Source organism: Trichomonas vaginalis, chromosome V (genome assembly GCF_026262505.1).
Source record: "Trichomonas vaginalis G3 chromosome V, whole genome shotgun sequence".
Lineage (NCBI taxonomy): Eukaryota > Parabasalia > Trichomonadida > Trichomonadidae > Trichomonas > Trichomonas vaginalis.
The window spans coordinates 33557530-33575066 of NC_067207.1; the positions used below are offsets into that span (position 1 = coordinate 33557530).

The following is a 17537-nucleotide window of genomic DNA, read 5'->3' on the forward strand; positions in this document are numbered from 1 at the left end:
ATAATAAGACTTCTCGTTCTTGATTTTGACAAGCTCATTTTTACAAGTCAATATTTTGTGGAAAGAAGACCTACATAGACTTACTCACGAATGATTTAAATGAAGTTGCATTCCATGCACGTTGTAAAGGTGTAAAACAAGACGTTCTTGCTTTAACCGCTAATGAAATGTTTCCTGAAGCTATACAATGCTATTACAATGAAGATAAGAACATTCACATACCTGTTGGAACATATGACAAAGACTCTGAGTTCAGTTTAATGAAACTTTACAAAGCACTTTATGACGGTCAAGAGATTGGATTTGACTTATGTAAGTCATGTCAACCTTGCTTTGAAGAGAAGTTTAACTTCTCAATAACGACTAAAACAAGCTTTATTCGTAAGTTGAAGTTCTGAGGTCATTTATTTTTGTCAGCAATGAGGTCATTCGTGATAAAAATAAAACTAGCGGCAAGGGCGAAGCCCATGTGGTCATTTACAATACTGCGATGGTAGAGTTTAAGAGTTGTGCTTCAATGTAGAGACAGTCCTTATGGTCTGGAGGTAAGAACACTGGGCAGTTATGGTCATGAGTGGAGAACATGTCTATCCAAAACTCACGATTGAAGCCAGTTAATTTATAGTATTTAGGGTTAGGAAGTGGTGAAGTTCTTGTATGACCAATGAACTCATTTTCAACTCCCTTACTTAAGTTTGAATATAATATAGCTTGCTTTCTATCCCAAATGCCAGGTGTTACAATCTTTGAAAATTCATTTTTCCTCGGAAGCATTGCATCATAATTGAAAACATTCTTGAAATCATCACTTGGTTCAGAGATTTGAAATCTTATACGTAATGGATTTTCTTTCTCTTTAGCTACTTCATTGAATGGTGAGAATACAACAAACTGACAGTCATGAGTTCCATCTTCATTTTCATTAAATTCATAATGAAAGTCTATAAGTTGTGGCTGACTACCTTCTTCTTTCAGTTGTGCAAGAAACTCACGTAAAGGCTGTAAAGTTTGTACTTCAATGTTAAACTTTTTCTCGAACATTTCATTAAATGAAATCATACATTGTTGCAATGTTGTATCGTCTTTAAAGTATTTGTATATGTGAATGTTTTGGGCGCTTAAAGACTGTTCGTCATTTTCTATCTCGACTTGAAGTATAAAGTCAACCTTTCTGAAAGCACGTGTTATATACATATTTGTTATGCCAATGTACTTCTCTTCATTTATGTTCACAATCCAGTCTGTTGGAAACTTAAACGTTACTCTGTTCCCCTTTATTTTGACGTCAGGGTTTTCACTACTGAACGCAACAGATAAAGGTATTTGTCTATACATTTAATTCGGATAAAAATAAACCATTTACTCTTTCTTTGCTTCAGCTTCTTTAGCTTTTGCTTCAGCTTCTTCTCTAGCTTTCTTCGCCAGCAAACGTGGGTTCTTTTGTCTTCCAGCAGCTAATGCAGCAAGTTGTTTTTCACTAAGTTTTTCTCTTTGGTCTCTCTGGCTTTTGTTCTTGTTTTTGTTCCTTCAGTTCGGATAAAATTTGCTCACGAATTTCTTTCTTCAATGCTTCAACATCTATGACCCCCTGGGTCTTGTCCGTAGGGCTTGTCTGAGTCATTTGACTGCAGATAAAAAACAAAATTAAAACTTTAACCGATGTAAAATGAGCTTGTCAAAATCAGAGCGAGAGTCTATTATATTAAATGACGCAAGAGGAATACAACATCCTTTCTATTACGTAAGTCAGAGTAAAGATGGTAAAATATACGTAAGAAAAAGAAAGGTTCCATTAGTGAATGCAGAAAGCGACAACATTAAGGTGCATGGCAAGGGTGAAGTCCACGAAGCCCATATAAAACCTTCTGTTCAAACTGAAAAGTCAATAGAACCAGAAGAAAAGAAGCCAGATGTACTTTCAATAACGAACCAAGAGCTTATTGCAAAGTTCGTGAATTTCATTGAAAAACAAACCGAGTCAAAGAATCCTGACCCGCCAGTGAAAGAAGTTGAGACAAAAGAGAATGTACAGTTCATTGAAAATGTCAAGAAACAACTTCCACCACAAATGCCAAGAAGAAGAGTGAGAATAATGAAGTAAATAGATATTTTTATCCGAAGTAAATACATGCAGAACGAACAGCTAAACGAATTTACTCCAGCAGAGCATATTCATCAGATTCGCTCATATTTCGATATCATAGACAATGCAGTTCAAATTGGTGACACTAATAGAAAATATTCTGACGCAAAGATTCCATCACAACCTGGAACTGCTAAAGATAACACATGGGTAACATTCAATCTCTCACCTCCTGGTGAAAATATGTTGGACCTTTACAATACATTCATTACGTATAAAATGGAAGGTCAATTTATTGTAGATAAAGAAATTGGTTCAGGTTCCAATAAAACAAACCCACCAGGATTTTGGATTGGTTTCGATGACGCTTTCTATGCAGTTGCTGGATATCAAATCCTTGCAAATGGTCGTATCGTATATTCTCAAGACAACGCAAGAGAAGAAGCATATATAACTTCAAACTCACAAACTACCGAACAAATAAAGAAAGTAGATGTTTTCTCAAAGACTCGACATGAAGATGTATGGAGTCATTCGGGAACATGCAGAACAGGACAAATTGTTAGTGGTCCAATTACAGCAGGAAAATCATTTGATTTTAAGCTTCGTTTAAGAATTCCTGTTAGAAGATTCCTTCCATTAGAAGCTATTCGATTTATTCCAGCTTTTGCAGGAAACATTCAGCTTAAAGTAAAGTTCAGTAGCGACGCCTTACAATGCACATCTATATTTGTAAATGATATCATTGCTTTCAATCCAACTCTTAAAGTTGCATTTGCTTCAGATTCAAATCCACCGACAAATAAATTTGTTCCATGGAATGAACCATTCACTATGATAACGAAGGCAGTAGAAGCTAGTGGAACAGTTACTATTACAACTGTAACCCAGCAACTATTTCGAACAAAGATGGATTTTAATGAATGTTTCATTCATCCAAAGTCATTCTCTTTAGACCCTAACATTTATACAGAACTTGTAGAACATTATACAAACGAGGCTTTATGTTTTCCTGTTAAAGTTATGGATTGGATTCCTATGGACGGTTCATTCTCAAAGAATACAGATAGTTCAAGTGCAACATTTACAGCAGCTTATACGCCTATTAATGTTAAAAGTATTTGGGCACTATTTAGAAAGAAAGACAACTATTATGTTAATTTTGAGAACCCTAAGTTTAAATATCTTCAGCTTTCCATGGGAGCTTATGGAAATATGCCTGCAGAACCTGAAAAATCATATGGACCTGTATTTTATGAAATGGTTGCGAACGCCTGCAATACAAACAATGATATGATAGGATTTAATGAAGATGTTATGAGGTCATTGGTGGATGATGGTAGTGTGGAACATAAATGGGATAGCTATGACAACACACATTTCTTATGTGGTTTTCCAACAGAAGTGGACTTTTGCTTCCAGCAAGGTCAAACATCTACTGCTCCAATAACATACAAATTGTCTGTTAAAGGACCTATTGAACTAGCAACTGAAAATGTACCAAAGCCACTTATTGGATTTATGAGGGATTGTTGCTTTGCCATTCAGGTGCGTGCTAATGGCATACCAATAATAAGACTTGACGACTATAACTTAGCAACTGACGACAGTGAGGAATAAAGGATGAACGTTTATTTTTAAAGCTTATAAATGAGTTCTTCATCAAGCTCTCGTGAACCTTCACCATCTATGAAACAAACTTTACCAAACGATTATGGAGCACCTATTGAATATTTCTTACGAGCTGCACAATGGCAAAGAGCAGTCTCACCAAGGTTAGGTGTTCCACCAGCTCCTGTCAAAAATAGCATTTGGTCAAGTCCTTATATAAAATATGGTCTCCCACTAGGTTTGCTAGCTACAGCAGGAGCAGTTATGATGTTGAAAAGAAATAAAGCAAATGTTGTAAATAATACTGAAGTAGCTGAAGTTAAACAAACTCCAACACCTTCGCCAAAACCAACGCCTTCACAAGCAAAACCTTCAATGACTCCTGAACCTATGGAAGTACAAACTCCTGTTCAAAAGTCAACTCCTAAACCGACTCCAACATTTAAACCAGAACCTACTCCTCAAATAAATCGTAAAACTCCTGCGTTTCCTTACTGAAAAAATAACGTTATTTTTATTTAATATTAAAATTTTTATTTAATTAAAATGACGACTAAAGTCACTGAAGCAATGAAACAAAAGTTTTTGGTAGAATACATTAAATCAGGAACTATTCCAGAAGGTTTTTACATTCATACTATGAAGGATGGTAGAGTTCAGTTTAGAAAGATAAAGCAACCATTAGATAAAGAAGGAATTTTGAGAAAGATTAAACTTCATGAGGACAACATTGCTGAACTTAAGAAGAAGTTAGAAGAGTTGGAGAAAGGAAGAGAGTTATAAAGCAATGAATTCAACAGGGTGAAAAAACAGGTGAAAAAAGAGGTTAGATCTCACCACTTCACCTAAATTTATTTTTGTGCTATGTTTTCATACGTGTGAGGGTGGTGATATCATTTATTTTTAAGTTTATTTTTTATTTTACTGAAAATTTTTATTTTATTTTTATATAAATGACGAAAACTATTGAGATAACAAACTACAACGGTCATGAGTTCAAGAATTTGTTCTTCGTTCCTCGTGAAAATACATTCTATCAGATACGAGGGAGAAAGGGTAAAGTTAGTTTGAGCGTTTATGACTACAAGCATAATGGAAAGTTTATACAAGCATATGATACAAACGGTAAGCGTGTTTCATTAGCTTTGTCAAAACTTACTAACATTTATTTTGACAGTGACTTTGACCTATATGAAGAAGAAAATGAGTCAGAAGATTATGAGCTGTTATGTGAAGCACAGCAATGGGAGGAGTTGCAATACTTTTGTAAGTGAGAACGTTTATTTTTTACATTAGTGAGGTGAAGTGGTTGGTGGCTTTGTAAATATTTAAGGTTAAGTTAGTGTTGTCGTTTGATTTGTAAAATATACGTTAACAGTTTTGTAAAGTGTCAAATTCACATATCAGGTGTAAGGTGGAACGCAGTGCCTCCGTACACAACTAACCCATACTAACTTCATTTAATTGTTAATTGTTAATTGTTGATTGTTAATTGTTGATTGATATTGATTAGTTACATTATTCACTTTCCATTAATATGATAACATTCATTTAATTGTTGATTGTTGATTGTTATTGATTAGTTACATTATTCACTTTCCATAAATATAATAACATTCATTTAATTGTTGATTGTTGATTGTTATTGATTAGTTACATTATTCACTTTCCATAAATATAATAACATTCATTTAATTGTTGATTGTTGATTGTTATTGATTAGTTACATTATTCACTTTCCATAAATATAATAACATTCATTTAATTGTTAATTGTTGATTATTGATTGTTATTAGTTAGTTCCATATTTATATATAACAAAACAAAGTAATTTTTTAAAAAAATCATATGCTCAGATACCTCTTATATATGATTAAAATATTGGCAAATACCTAACAGCATATATCCAAGAGGATTTTAGTTTTTTAATTTTTTTAAAAAATGTCACTTTTTACCTTATTAATTTCAATGAAAATATCACACACATCATTTTAATAATTATAAACAGTTAAATCATTCTCATCATTTTTTAATAAGCTAAAATGCAGAAAAACTATATTTCATATTGCAAGCTTTAGATATCTTCGAAAAAAATGTAATAATATAAATAAGTGTAATGATTTATAATATTTTAAAATGCTTATTATTGATCATTGTTATTGAATTTAATTGCGACCTTTTCGCTTAATGAGGTCCAAAATCATGGTTCCGATTTGTTCTATGTTCGCGATTGATAAAGAAAATCGCGTTTAATTTTGATCACAATTTTCCATAAAAATCGCGATTTTTTTGAAAAATCGCGACTACAATAAAATCGCAATTCATTAAAAAACGCAATTTTAAAAAAGTCGCGATTTTTCTAAAAAATCGCGATTTATATATTTAAATCATGATTAAAAAAGTGGTTGCGGTTTTCCCTATTGATTCTTCAAGTGAAATAACACGATATTTAAGATCTTCGATGAATGAACTTTGTTCGGCATATCGATGTTCGTTGAAAGAAACTTGTGATTGTAATTTTTGATTGATAGAATAAAGTTTGTCTGAACTTTCTTTCATTTCGTTGTATTCTGATTTGAGTGAAAAAAGTTCTGAATTTAATGATGAGAGTTTTGTATTCGATTCTGTTAACTGTTTTCGAAGTGAAATACATTCTGATTCGACTCTGTGAGTTTGATTGTGTAATATTCACCTGATGAAATTAATTCTCGATTCCTTTCGTTGAGTTCTGATATCTTTCGTTTAAGATTTTCGACTTCTTTCTGACTTGATGTTAATTCGTTATTCATTCGTTTCATTTCAAGTTTTGATTTTTCAAAAATGTCTTCTTGAATATTCTTAAGATGATCAAGATTTTTTGTAAGTTCGATATTTGTTTTCTTATATCGTTCGTTTTCATGTTTGATCTTAATTAATTCTTCTGATATTTTGACTGATGCTTTCTTCTGACTTTCACACTCTGTTTTTGAAACTTTTAAATCTTCTTTTAGTTTTCGAATTTCATAAATATAACTCTTGATGCAATTCGAATAAATATCTTCTGTATGCGAGTTCACAATTTCTTGTTTCATTTTCATTATTGAAATGATTAATTAACAAGAATAGTTTTGTATATACAATCTATGTGATCTTCATAATTTGTTTAATATAAAATATCACTATCATCAAACAAATACAAACAAATTGATTTTATATTATTATTAGATCAAATAATACAGTATTTGAAAGGTTTATTTCATTTTGCAATTAAAAATACTGTTTTCTGATATAATTGTGCTATACTTATATATTTTCGAAGTATATCATAACATATTAATTAAATATGTTGATCAAAAACATTGTATTAAGTGTTTTTACTAGGTAATCTTTAGAAACTCGTTAATACTTGTCGAATCTCTGTCATGAACATTGCCAATTTAATGCAATTAGTTGTTTTGATATACTGATTCATCAATATATTTCTTCTAATTCGGAAGAAAATATGAATCAAAGAAAAAAAAAATTAATAAAAAGTGTTGGAATTTTTTTAATGTCATGTTTCAGTGATTTTCTCTCTTCGGAGAGATTATCACTATCATCATTTTGAAAATATTCCAAAAAACATCTGGTATGAATTATATGGCGAAAATAACAAAACAAATCCAACAACATGTATTAACTGTTCAATTTCTGTTACTAATTCCGAATGTTTTGTTTTACTTAGTTTTTTTCATGATCTTGAAGATGGTGCTATATCATTCACAAGAAATAACATCAAATTATTACATTCCGAATGTTCATTCAATGACTGCAAAAGGAGTGACTTTGGAGGTTCTGTTTACGTGAAAGGCCAAAATTCAGTTATTCAACATCGATGTTGTTCATTATATTCACAAGCATCAAATAGAGGACAACATTCATATTCATGGTTATCCGATGGAAATTTTAATTATTTTCTTGAAAGTTGTGTTTCATCATGTGGAAAAAAAGAAGAAGGAAGAGATACTATTTATTGTTTTTATGGTATTATTAATATTAGTTATTCAAATATAAGTAATAACAATGTGAAAGTTAATGGAGCTGCATATGGAATAGCACCAGAAAATTCAATTGGAAAAGTCAATTTTTGTTCAATTTGTCAAAATCATTGCGATCGTTGGGTTCTTATGCATTATATTGATGATTCACCAACATATTATCTCATTAATAGTAATATTCTAAATAATTCACAATCAAGCTCATTTCTTGGTATCATTTTTTGTACTAGAAAAATGACTATTTCTAATTGTTCAATTTTTGGAAATTTTGGAAATGGATCATTGATTTATAATAATGCTGATTCATTAATAATCGAGAATTGTCATATTGATAATTTAACATATGACATTGAACCTCACATAGATACATTCAATATTGATTCCATTACATTGATAATTTAACATATGATCGTTCAAGGTCTTCGGCAAATATTCGTGCTTCTTCTGCTTCTGATGCTGACTTCTTTTGACGTTCAATAGCAAGATCAAAATCGCGATGACTTGAAATAAGTTGATTTTGTAATTCTTCAATAGTGGAACTTTGTTTAATCATAGATTGTGTATATTCTTCTTTCTTATATTGAAGTTCTTCTTCATATCGTCTCAAACATTGTTCTGCTTCTTCGGCTCGTTTCAATAATGAATTATGTTGTGAACGAAGTGTTTCAATTTCTTTGTCATATACACGTGATGTTTCTAATTGTTCTTGTGCATGTTGTAATGCATCTGTGATAGATTGACATTTATTTTCGCTTTTCGATAGTTGATCACGTAATGTTGAAATTGTTGAATCGCGTTCACAAACAATCGATTCAAGTTGTTTAGATCTGTTGATTGATTCTTCAAGTGAAATAACACGATATTTAAGATCTTCGATGAATGAACTTTGTTCGGCATATCGATGTTCGTTGAAAGAAACTTGTGATTGTAATTTTTGATTGATAGAATAAAGTTTGTCTGAACTTTCTTTCATTTCGTTGTATTCTGATTTGAGTGAAAAAAGTTCTGAATTTAATGATGAGAGTTTTGTATTCGATTCTGTTAACTGTTTTCGAAGTGAAATACATTCTGATTCGGACTCTGTGAGTTTGATTGTGTAATATTCACCTGATGAAATTAATTCTCGATTCCTTTCGTTGAGTTCTGATATCTTTCGTTTAAGATTTTCGACTTCTTTCTGACTTGATGTTAATTCGTTATTTATTCGTTTCATTTCAAGTTTTGATTTTTCAAAAATGTCTTCTTGAATATTCTTAAGATGATCAAGATTTTTCGTAAGTTCGATATTTGTTTTCTTATATCGTTCGTTTTCATGTTTGATCTTAATTAATTCTTCTGATATTTTGACTGATGCTTTCTTCTGACTTTCACACTCTGTTTTTGAAACTTTTAAATCTTCTTTTAGTTTTCGAATTTCATAAAAAAAAAAAAAAAAAAAAAAGGGAGTGGGGCTTCCAGGCACTTCGTGCCCTCTAGCCCCGAAGATGTTTAGTATAAATGAAGTTTTTATTCGGAAAATTGTTAGTCTTCTGGTGTGAATTCGGAGGACTCTTCTTCTTCCTCCATTGCTTCTGGGAAGAAGCCTTCTTCTGGGTCGAAAACATTATATAATGTGTCGCTTTTCACAAATTATATATGTTTTCATGTTTTGTCACTTTTCTGTCACTTTTCAGGGAAAAACATTTTTATTATTATATATAAATGAATTTTACAAAACCACCGTTACCGTTCTTTGGAAATAAGAGTAGATGTAAAGATATTATATTGAGAGAACTTAAGAAACTACCGAATGGTCTAACATTTGTAGATTTGTTCGGTGGAAGTTTCTATATATCCCATTTGTGTCATATAATATTCCCAGACTCAAAGATTATATGCAATGACTTCGACAACTATATGGACCGTCTCAAACATATACCAGACACAAACAAAATATTGAGTGAGTTAAAAGAAAAGATACCTATAGGTAAGATGGAACGTATACCATTAGATAAGAAAAATATTGTGAGAGAGGTTTTGAAAAAAGCAGAATATATAGACTGGAATAGTATATCTGCTAGACTATTATATAGTGGTGCTATAAGAGTTCATGACATTGAAACACTTATGTCAAAAGTTTTATATCTTAACTATACAAATGTTTTCAAAGAGGACATAGAAAAATATATTGAGGGTATAGAGTTTGTGAGATGTTATTGGACAGAGTTGTATGAAAAATATAAAGACAAGGAAAATGTTTTCTTTATAGTGGACCCGCCGTTCTTTAACACATGGGATTTTCAATACCAAGTAGACTGGACTTTGAGAGACTCTTTAGAAACTTTAGACGTTTTACATAACCATCCATGCTTTTACTTTACATCCGATAAAAGTGGTTTGGAAACCGTTATGAGATGGTTAGAGGACATACATGACTATGAGTTTAGATATGACAAGATAGAATATGAGAGAGGTCCTATAAACCGGAGAAAGTGTCATAACAAAGAAATTTTATTAGTAAGTAAATGTGGTTTGAAATAGGACTACTTGTTTTAGGTTTTTTCCATTGTGTCATTTATTTATTTGACGTGGCAGAAAGGTACAGAGAATATGAAGATGAACCAATGTCTGCAAATGTTCAGCATATGTACTCGTAAGAGATATTTTTATCTAATATTAAATGGACGCACAGAACTTAGCGAATGCACAGCAACCTGGACAACCAAACCCAGAGAATATTCCAAATGAAGTTAGAATACAAACTGCAATGGCAAACTATGGTCAAGTGCCAACAGATGTACAAATGCAAACTGCCATGTCAAATGACGCTGCGTTAGGTTTGCCACCATGGTATGCAAATATGAGATGGAAAGAGTTTTATACAAACCCTGAAGTGGGATATAAACAACTTTATGCAGATGACGCGAACACAGGAGTTGACCCAGAATATGTTTTCTACCAGAGGAGAAACAGAATGTATGAGCTCCAGTTAAAGAATGCTATGGAACTCAACAGGAAACGTAAGAGACTAGGCGGACATTAGATTTTTACATATAGTAAAATGGGTTTCTTCAGTAGTATTGGAAACTTCTTCAGAAGAGTTGGAAGAGGTATATGGAATGGAATAAAATCTGTCGGAAGAGGAATTTGGAACGGAGTCAAAAATATTGGTAAAAGAGTAGGTCGGTTCGTTGGTATTATACCTAAAGACCCTGAACCAGAAGAGCAAGCTCCTGTTATACAACAGCCTGAACCTGCACCACAGTCTAGTTGGCAACCAAATCCAACACCTCAACCGTATTAAAAAATTATATTTTTACCGTTCGATAGTAGTTGTATATGAAACTAAGTTCTAAGTAAAACGCATGGTATAATGGAATTATTCTTTTTCTTCCATCTGTAGTAAACCATACTTGAAAGTCTGAAATACTTCCACTTGGTGGTTCGTATAACTTTGTAGGTTTTTCGTAAAAGTCATTTGCCAAGCATAAGAAAGAGTTTTGGGCGCCAGAAAATGAAGCATGAACAATAATAGCAGCTGGGTCGAAAACATTTTCATATGTTCCATTAGGGTTTTCGACTTCATAAAAGTCTGGGTGTACTGGATATGCTGCAGGCTGATTTAACATCCTCATAAATCTATACCATGCCAAGTTGTTATATTTTGTAGAAATATAAACGTTTTCTCCAAGGTCTTCTATTCTATTGATTTTAACAGTTGCATTTTTCCTGTCATAAATAATATCGAGATGGTATTCTCCCTCGTCAATGTTATATGTTTTACATATTCGATATAGATATCGTTTATTTTTCTTGAAAAGCTTGAAGAGTTGTTTCTAAGTTTACAAGCAAACTAACTTGTAAAAGTTTTCCCTGTTCAAATTTCTCATACATACGTTTTTCTTTGTTATAGTATCGAACTTCAAAACCGACCGTAAATGGGAAACCATGTATGGCTTCTGAAATGAACTTCATTCTACGAAAGCCAATAGCTTTTGTGACAGATGGGTCTCTTAGCCATCTTAATGGGTAGTCAAAACGATAGCCTTCATGCTTTACGGTCTCTGTCTCAAACTTTTGACCGACATTAGTAAAAAGTTCATCTAATGGTTTAGTTGTAGCAACTCTTGAATTTTCTTTTTCTATTGAAAGCATATTTTATCTAGAATAAAAATGTCGAAAGATATTGCTTCCATAAGAGAAATACAACACAACCGACAACTCATTATGCAAGCTCTAAATAAGAACACAACAAACTTTTCAAACTATTCTAAGATATCTGAGTCATTGAAAGAAGGAAACTTAAAACTGACATTAAACCCAATGACAGATGAGTTTCTGTTTCAAGACAATAAGAACCATATTGTCTGTATAAATCCAACAAAAGGAACTTTAAACGAGAAACCTATAAATGAACTTCTTTTGAAAACAGATGTTGACAACAAAGCTGACAAAGAATATGTAGACGATGCAATAGCAAAAGAAGAAGAAAGAGCTAACAATGCTTATGCAACAAAAGAACATACTCATCCTGAACTAGCAGACAAAACATATGTTGACAATAAAATGTCAAGTGAAGTGACAAGAGCTGAAAACGAATATTCTAAAAAGACTCATATACATTCTATATCTGAAATAACAGACTTAAACGTTAGCCTTGAAAAGAAAGCGGATAAGGAATATGTGGCTAGTAAGTTAGAGAAGAAAGCAGATAAGGAATATGTGGATGAAAAAGATAAAGAAATTATAGAAAGGGCTGAATGGTATCATGAATGGACATCGAAGATTTTAAAAACTAAAGCTGATACAGGATGGGTTTCAGGATGTTTAGACCTTAAAGCAGATAAAACTTATGTTAACGATGAGTAGGAAGAAAGCAAATAAGACTCATACACATACAAGTTTTACAACTTTTACAGCAGACGACATAATATTGAACTTTGACCTTGGTTCAAGTGCACCTTTAGAGAATCCAAGTACAAGCGTAAAAGATACACTAAACAGTTTAGATAACAGTTGCAGGAACATTGAAAGTCATGCCAGAAACTTTGAAGCACATGAACTACCCGCAATGTTAGATAAGAAAGCAGACAAAACAGAGCTTCAAACATTAAAGACAGAAATACTTCAAACATTATATCCTATAGGCTCTATTTATACGTCAATGAACTCTACCAGACCAGCAACAGTTTTAGGTTTTGGAACTTGGACTCAAATAGTCGACAGGTTTTTGTATTGTGCAAACTCTTCAAAGGAAACAGGTGGAAGTAAAACGATTTCAGGTGAAAATTTACCTGCACACAGTCACTACATAGATTTAAGTACATCTCAAGCAGGTTGGCATAAGCATAGATATTGGGATTGGTCAGCAATGACAAAAGGTAAAGGATATGATGTTAAAGACAACGTTAAGTTTGCTATAAATTGTTACTGGAGTAACACTGAGGAGGAAATACAACATCGCGTTTCGGGATATACGCAAACAACGGGACAAAGTAAAGACTACATGCCACCTTACATGACAGTTTACGCATGGTATAGAAATGCTTAGTCGTCATTTTCAACTTCTTTAGCATATTCGTCAGGAGTTGTCTTATTTTGTTAGGAATGTCTTTGAGTATACCACCTTGAACTTTGACAAGTTTGAAACGAGGTCTGACAATAGTAGTTTTATCTTCTGCTTGCAGTGTGTACATTTTGCCATGTTTGCCTAAAACTTCATAATATTCTCTTGTATACTTTCTTCTATTTTTACGAACACGAATGTGAGTACCTGTCGGGTTCCCATTGTTGTCATAGTCAATAGTATTTTCATATGGGTCGCGTTTAGGTATTTCTATTTTTACTTTGTCACCTTTCTGAAGTTTGAAGCCCGGCATTCTTTCTTGTTTGTCTCTTTTGACTAAATTATTAAATATATAGTCTTTCTCTAAGTCAGGGTTGTTTTTCATTTCTTCGGGGGAGTGGTTTCCCAAACCTTTTTGTTTACGGCTATTGTAAATATTTAAAACTTGTCTCATCTTTGCCATGGAGAAGTGTCTATATTTGTCGTCATATGACATTTCATTTGCTTCACCACCTTGTGGTTGGTTTAAGTCTCTTAACATTTTTATACAACCGTCAATGACACCAAGAGCAGAATGGTTTTGGTCGACAATGAAATATTGGTTTACATTTTTTGAACGCAGATAGTTTTTTACATCATCTGATTTGAAAGAACTTTCACAGTCAGATGTCAGTTTGTTGGATGGTATTTGTCAACGAATATTGTCAAAGCAGTTTTCACATCTAAAATATTTTTGGACCATAATGGTATGGCTTCACAGTATCTTGTGTTTTGACCGACAAATATTAGCCAGTATGGTGGTCCATCTGTTCTAACTCTCGGAATGTTTTCCAAGATATCCATAAGCCAAGCATTTGGTGTTGAACTAAAGATTTTTATCATGAGTGCTTTCTTTGTCGCCTTAGAAACATAGGGGTCCTTGTTTGGATTCGTCATTTTTTATCCTATAAGAAATGGGTTTATTTGGCGCATTAGCAGGAGTTGCATCCAGATTTTTACCCGCAGTTGGAACAATAGCCAGAGGTGTATTTGGAGTTGGAAGGAAGATTTTGAGTACATTAGGTATACTTAAAGAGAAAGCACAACCTATTATACAAACTGTACAGAAAGGTTGGGATGTAGCACGAGATGCAACAAATCTTATTCCAAATCCTGAAACAAGAGGAAAAGTTCAAGGATGGATGGACAATGTAGGAAGACAAGCAGGAAACTATATATAACAAAGCAAATGACTACTATAACCAAGCAGGACACTATATGGACCAAGGTGAAAGATTCTTTAACAGAGGATATAACCATGCACAACAATGGGTAAACAATAACCAACCTCACCGCCTCAAACGTGGGGAATGTAAAGTTTTTTATTGAGATGAAATGAACAATACAGCATTGAGACAAATGAGTTCAAGATGGATTTGTCGGCTTCCAGCAGTTACACCACGTGTTTGTCAAGTTCTTCCTATACCTCAGGAAGTTTTAGACCGACTTAAAAACCTAAACAACCAGTTGAAAACAAACCAAACTAAAATTTTTTACTGAGATAAATGACGAAGAAGTTGAAACGGTAGATTTTGACACCACAAACAAAAAAGTTCAGAACCATTGTCAAAACCTGTCAAAGAACTTACAGATGAAGAGAAAAATTCAATAATAGAAAGTGCCAGGTCTGGAAATACAAACCCTAACTACAAAGTCACTTTTCATAAAAATGGAACGGCTAGTATCTCAAAAAGAAACAGACTCTCACAAATAAAATATTGAAGTCTGAAGGAGCTTTCGAGACAACAGATGGAAAAGTTTACTTCACTGACCAACAGTTCATTATAGAACATCTCATTGACTTAGAGTCGAAATATTCTAAACTTTACAACAAACACAAAAAGTTGAAAGGAAAACAAAAACAAATGGCATATGATATTTATGAAGATGTTGACGACACAACTGTTCCTGCAAGTGAAGTAAAGTCAGAGAAACCGAAAAGTGACGAAAAACCGATAGAAGAAGAAAAACCAAAAACTGAAGATAAACCAAAACCAAAGTTTAGTTTGGAAACTAAACCAAGTCAACCTTCATTAGCTGGTATGGGTTGGCGTCAAAGACTTATGGCAGCAGGTGGTTATGTAAAGTAAAGAAAAAAATATTTTTTTATTTTTATAAAAATGCCCCATATAGAATGGATAGAAAATCTGCTAGAATAAAAGCAGAGTTACAAAGATATGGTTGGAGAGTTTCGAAGAAGTTTAAATATAGGAAGGAAGACCATAAAAGTCTATGACAAACTGGCTGGTCTGACCTACGAAATGGATTTGGAAACAGCACGTGCCAATTATCCAAACAGACTAGAGAGGTTAGAAGAAGAACGTCTTATGGACATGCCTTTCGATGTTAGTGAACTCAAGTTGAAGACACGACGGCTTTGCCAGATTCTACTGGAAACATGACGAACAATTGCATCCTTTGAGAAGGAAAAAAGGTAGTGCAGAGGATGGTCATGCTCCCATGGAAAGAACAAGATATGCATATGAGAAGTATCGTGAAGTTAGAAGTCAAATTACATCTGGTCGAACCTTTACAGTAAACTTTGACGAAGGAAAGAACAAAGAAGGCTTCATGGGTGTACTTGCTGCCATACAAGACGGAAATAAGAAAGGATACAATCTCAGATTGACCATAACGGATTTGGATGGTCACATTTACTATGCAAATGGCAATGAACAAACAGCTGCAAACTTCTTGACGCTTTCAAGACTACAAAGAGAGAACAAATGGTTGACTCCGACTCAGACATTTTGAATGCAATTGAAGGAATTGCAAGTGTCAAGTTCGAATGGTACCAACCTAACCCTCAAGCAGTCAGACAACATGCTGGATACTTCCCCTTCATAAATAAGTCTGACATTGACTTGACAAGGTATGGAATTTACAATTCAATTGAAACAATTGTCAACGAACCTTGCATTCTTACATGTCTCAGGAACTCTGGTCTTGTTTCAGAAGAGAAGATGAAGTATCTTGAGTCATGTGTGAAGACAAGGTACATTCTCAGAGGTCAATTGGCAAAAATTGCACCGTTGGCAAATGTCAATATCCGAGTCAACATACCTACAGCTAAAAGGTTCTTCACATGACGACTATGTTGTTGACAAAGACTTACCATGGTTGAAGATTGTAATTGTCCACAACCACTTCATGTTGAACGAAAGTCTTACAAACCCATTGTTCGGAAAAGGCAAGTGCAACATTGTCAGAGCTGTAAACATTCTTTTCGAGAAAGGTTTGTTGGAACAATTCCAGATGACAAGCTGACAGAAACTTTGTACCAAAAGACGAAACAAACTTTTCACTGTTAGCAAGACCAAAAGTTGTTCCAGACAAAGTTCTAGTACAAAAGAAGTACACAATTCCAAAAGGAGTTGGATTGTTCGGATACCAACCTGAACCAGAAGAACTTCCAATGAGGTTGCAAGAACTTCAAGATGCTATAAACAAACTTCCATTGAGACATCCAATTGACGTCAAATTGTATTGGAGAGCATCTGAGTTAGGTCAGAAGGTTTTATATGAAACAGGTTGCTTCGACGATGTTTATGAGAAACAGGAGAAGTTTCTCAGAAGATAAGAGACTCACTTGAATTTCCACAAAACTGGACCAATTGGTTGCGACAAGTTCGACTCAGATGAAAAGATATACTATGTCGACCTTAACGCTGCATACATGAGGTTTGTCCAATATATTCCGACTGGAATTCCAAACGAAGATGGTGAGTTCCCGGGAAGGAACTATACAGTTGGAAAAGTCATACAACAACTGTATGATATTAGGAAAGCTTCAAACCCCAAACTTGCAATGACACTCAAATTGCTTATGAATTCGACATGGGGATATTCCATTAAGAAACCTCAAGAGATGAAGAGTAAACATTATGAGAAGGTCGACAACTTTGTTGAAAGGTTTCTCCTTTTGTTTTTGAAGTACGAATTCACTCAAGGTCAAAGTGGCTTAGTAACCACATTAAAACCTATTGTCGAACATTGGTCTTACCCTCAGTTCGCAAAGGCAGTCCTTGACAACTACAACAAATTCTTCTCCGAAGTCAAATCCAAAGTGAAGGTTTACTATGAGAACATTGACGCACTCATGACGAACGAAGAAGGATACAACAAACTCATTGAAATGGGAATGGTCGGTGAAAAGATGGTCAATTCAAATTGGACAAAATTTTCACCGAAGTTCATGTCCTCTCCAAGCGTAAGTACTGGGGCATACTTGAAGACGGCACAG

The 17537-nt window shown here is 33.5% G+C and overlaps 8 protein-coding genes and 3 pseudogenes across 11 annotated transcripts, besides 2 other annotated features; 6 read left to right on the plus strand and 5 right to left on the minus strand.

Annotated features, from left to right (window-relative positions):
• Positions 1 to 5130: part of a mobile genetic element that runs on past the window's edge.
• TVAGG3_0450650 (uncharacterized protein) lies at positions 719 to 1335 on the minus strand (the record flags this gene model as incomplete). The annotated part of the gene is made up of 1 exon (XM_051234609.1): positions 719 to 1335. A coding segment is annotated over one exon (617 nt), but the record flags the coding sequence as incomplete, so codon positions are not given.
• On the plus strand, positions 3281 to 3703 carry TVAGG3_0450660 (uncharacterized protein; the record flags this gene model as incomplete). Its single annotated transcript, XM_051234610.1, has 1 exon — positions 3281 to 3703. The coding sequence occupies one exon, from the start codon at positions 3281 to 3283 to the stop codon at positions 3701 to 3703; it is 423 nt and encodes a 140-aa protein (XP_051104340.1).
• TVAGG3_0450670 (repellent protein 1 family) lies at positions 3734 to 4192 on the plus strand (the record flags this gene model as incomplete). Its single annotated transcript, XM_051234611.1, has 1 exon — positions 3734 to 4192. The coding sequence occupies one exon, from the start codon at positions 3734 to 3736 to the stop codon at positions 4190 to 4192; it is 459 nt and encodes a 152-aa protein (XP_051104341.1).
• A 2965-nt stretch (positions 5131 to 8095) lies between the features above and the next one.
• Positions 8096 to 8923, minus strand: TVAGG3_0450680 (uncharacterized protein; the record flags this gene model as incomplete). Its single annotated transcript, XM_001297903.1, has 1 exon — positions 8096 to 8923. One exon carries the CDS (start codon positions 8921 to 8923, stop codon positions 8096 to 8098), a length of 828 nt encoding a protein of 275 aa, XP_001297904.1.
• A 1446-nt stretch (positions 8924 to 10369) lies between these two features.
• Positions 10370 to 10732, plus strand: TVAGG3_0450690 (uncharacterized protein; the record flags this gene model as incomplete). Its single annotated transcript, XM_051234612.1, has 1 exon — positions 10370 to 10732. One exon carries the CDS (start codon positions 10370 to 10372, stop codon positions 10730 to 10732), a length of 363 nt encoding a protein of 120 aa, XP_051104342.1.
• An 18-nt stretch (positions 10733 to 10750) lies between these two features.
• Positions 10751 to 10993, plus strand: TVAGG3_0450700 (serine threonine-protein phosphatase family; the record flags this gene model as incomplete). The annotated part of the gene is made up of 1 exon (XM_051234613.1): positions 10751 to 10993. The coding sequence occupies one exon, from the start codon at positions 10751 to 10753 to the stop codon at positions 10991 to 10993; it is 243 nt and encodes an 80-aa protein (XP_051104343.1).
• Positions 10994 to 10997: 4 nt separating this feature from the next.
• TVAGG3_0450710 (uncharacterized protein) lies at positions 10998 to 11318 on the minus strand (the record flags this gene model as incomplete). The annotated part of the gene is made up of 1 exon (XM_051234614.1): positions 10998 to 11318. One exon carries the CDS (start codon positions 11316 to 11318, stop codon positions 10998 to 11000), a length of 321 nt encoding a protein of 106 aa, XP_051104344.1.
• A 175-nt stretch (positions 11319 to 11493) lies between these two features.
• On the minus strand, positions 11494 to 11844 carry TVAGG3_0450720 (uncharacterized protein; the record flags this gene model as incomplete). Its single annotated transcript, XM_051234615.1, has 1 exon — positions 11494 to 11844. One exon carries the CDS (start codon positions 11842 to 11844, stop codon positions 11494 to 11496), a length of 351 nt encoding a protein of 116 aa, XP_051104345.1.
• Positions 11845 to 11982: 138 nt separating this feature from the next.
• Positions 11983 to 17537: part of a mobile genetic element that runs on past the window's edge.
• TVAGG3_0450740 lies at positions 13237 to 13806 on the minus strand (annotated as a pseudogene). The gene has a single exon. A coding segment is annotated over exon 1 (570 nt).
• TVAGG3_0450750 lies at positions 14800 to 15384 on the plus strand (annotated as a pseudogene). Its single transcript has one exon. A coding segment is annotated over exon 1 (585 nt).
• TVAGG3_0450760 lies at positions 15429 to 16448 on the plus strand (annotated as a pseudogene). The gene has a single exon. A coding segment is annotated over exon 1 (1020 nt).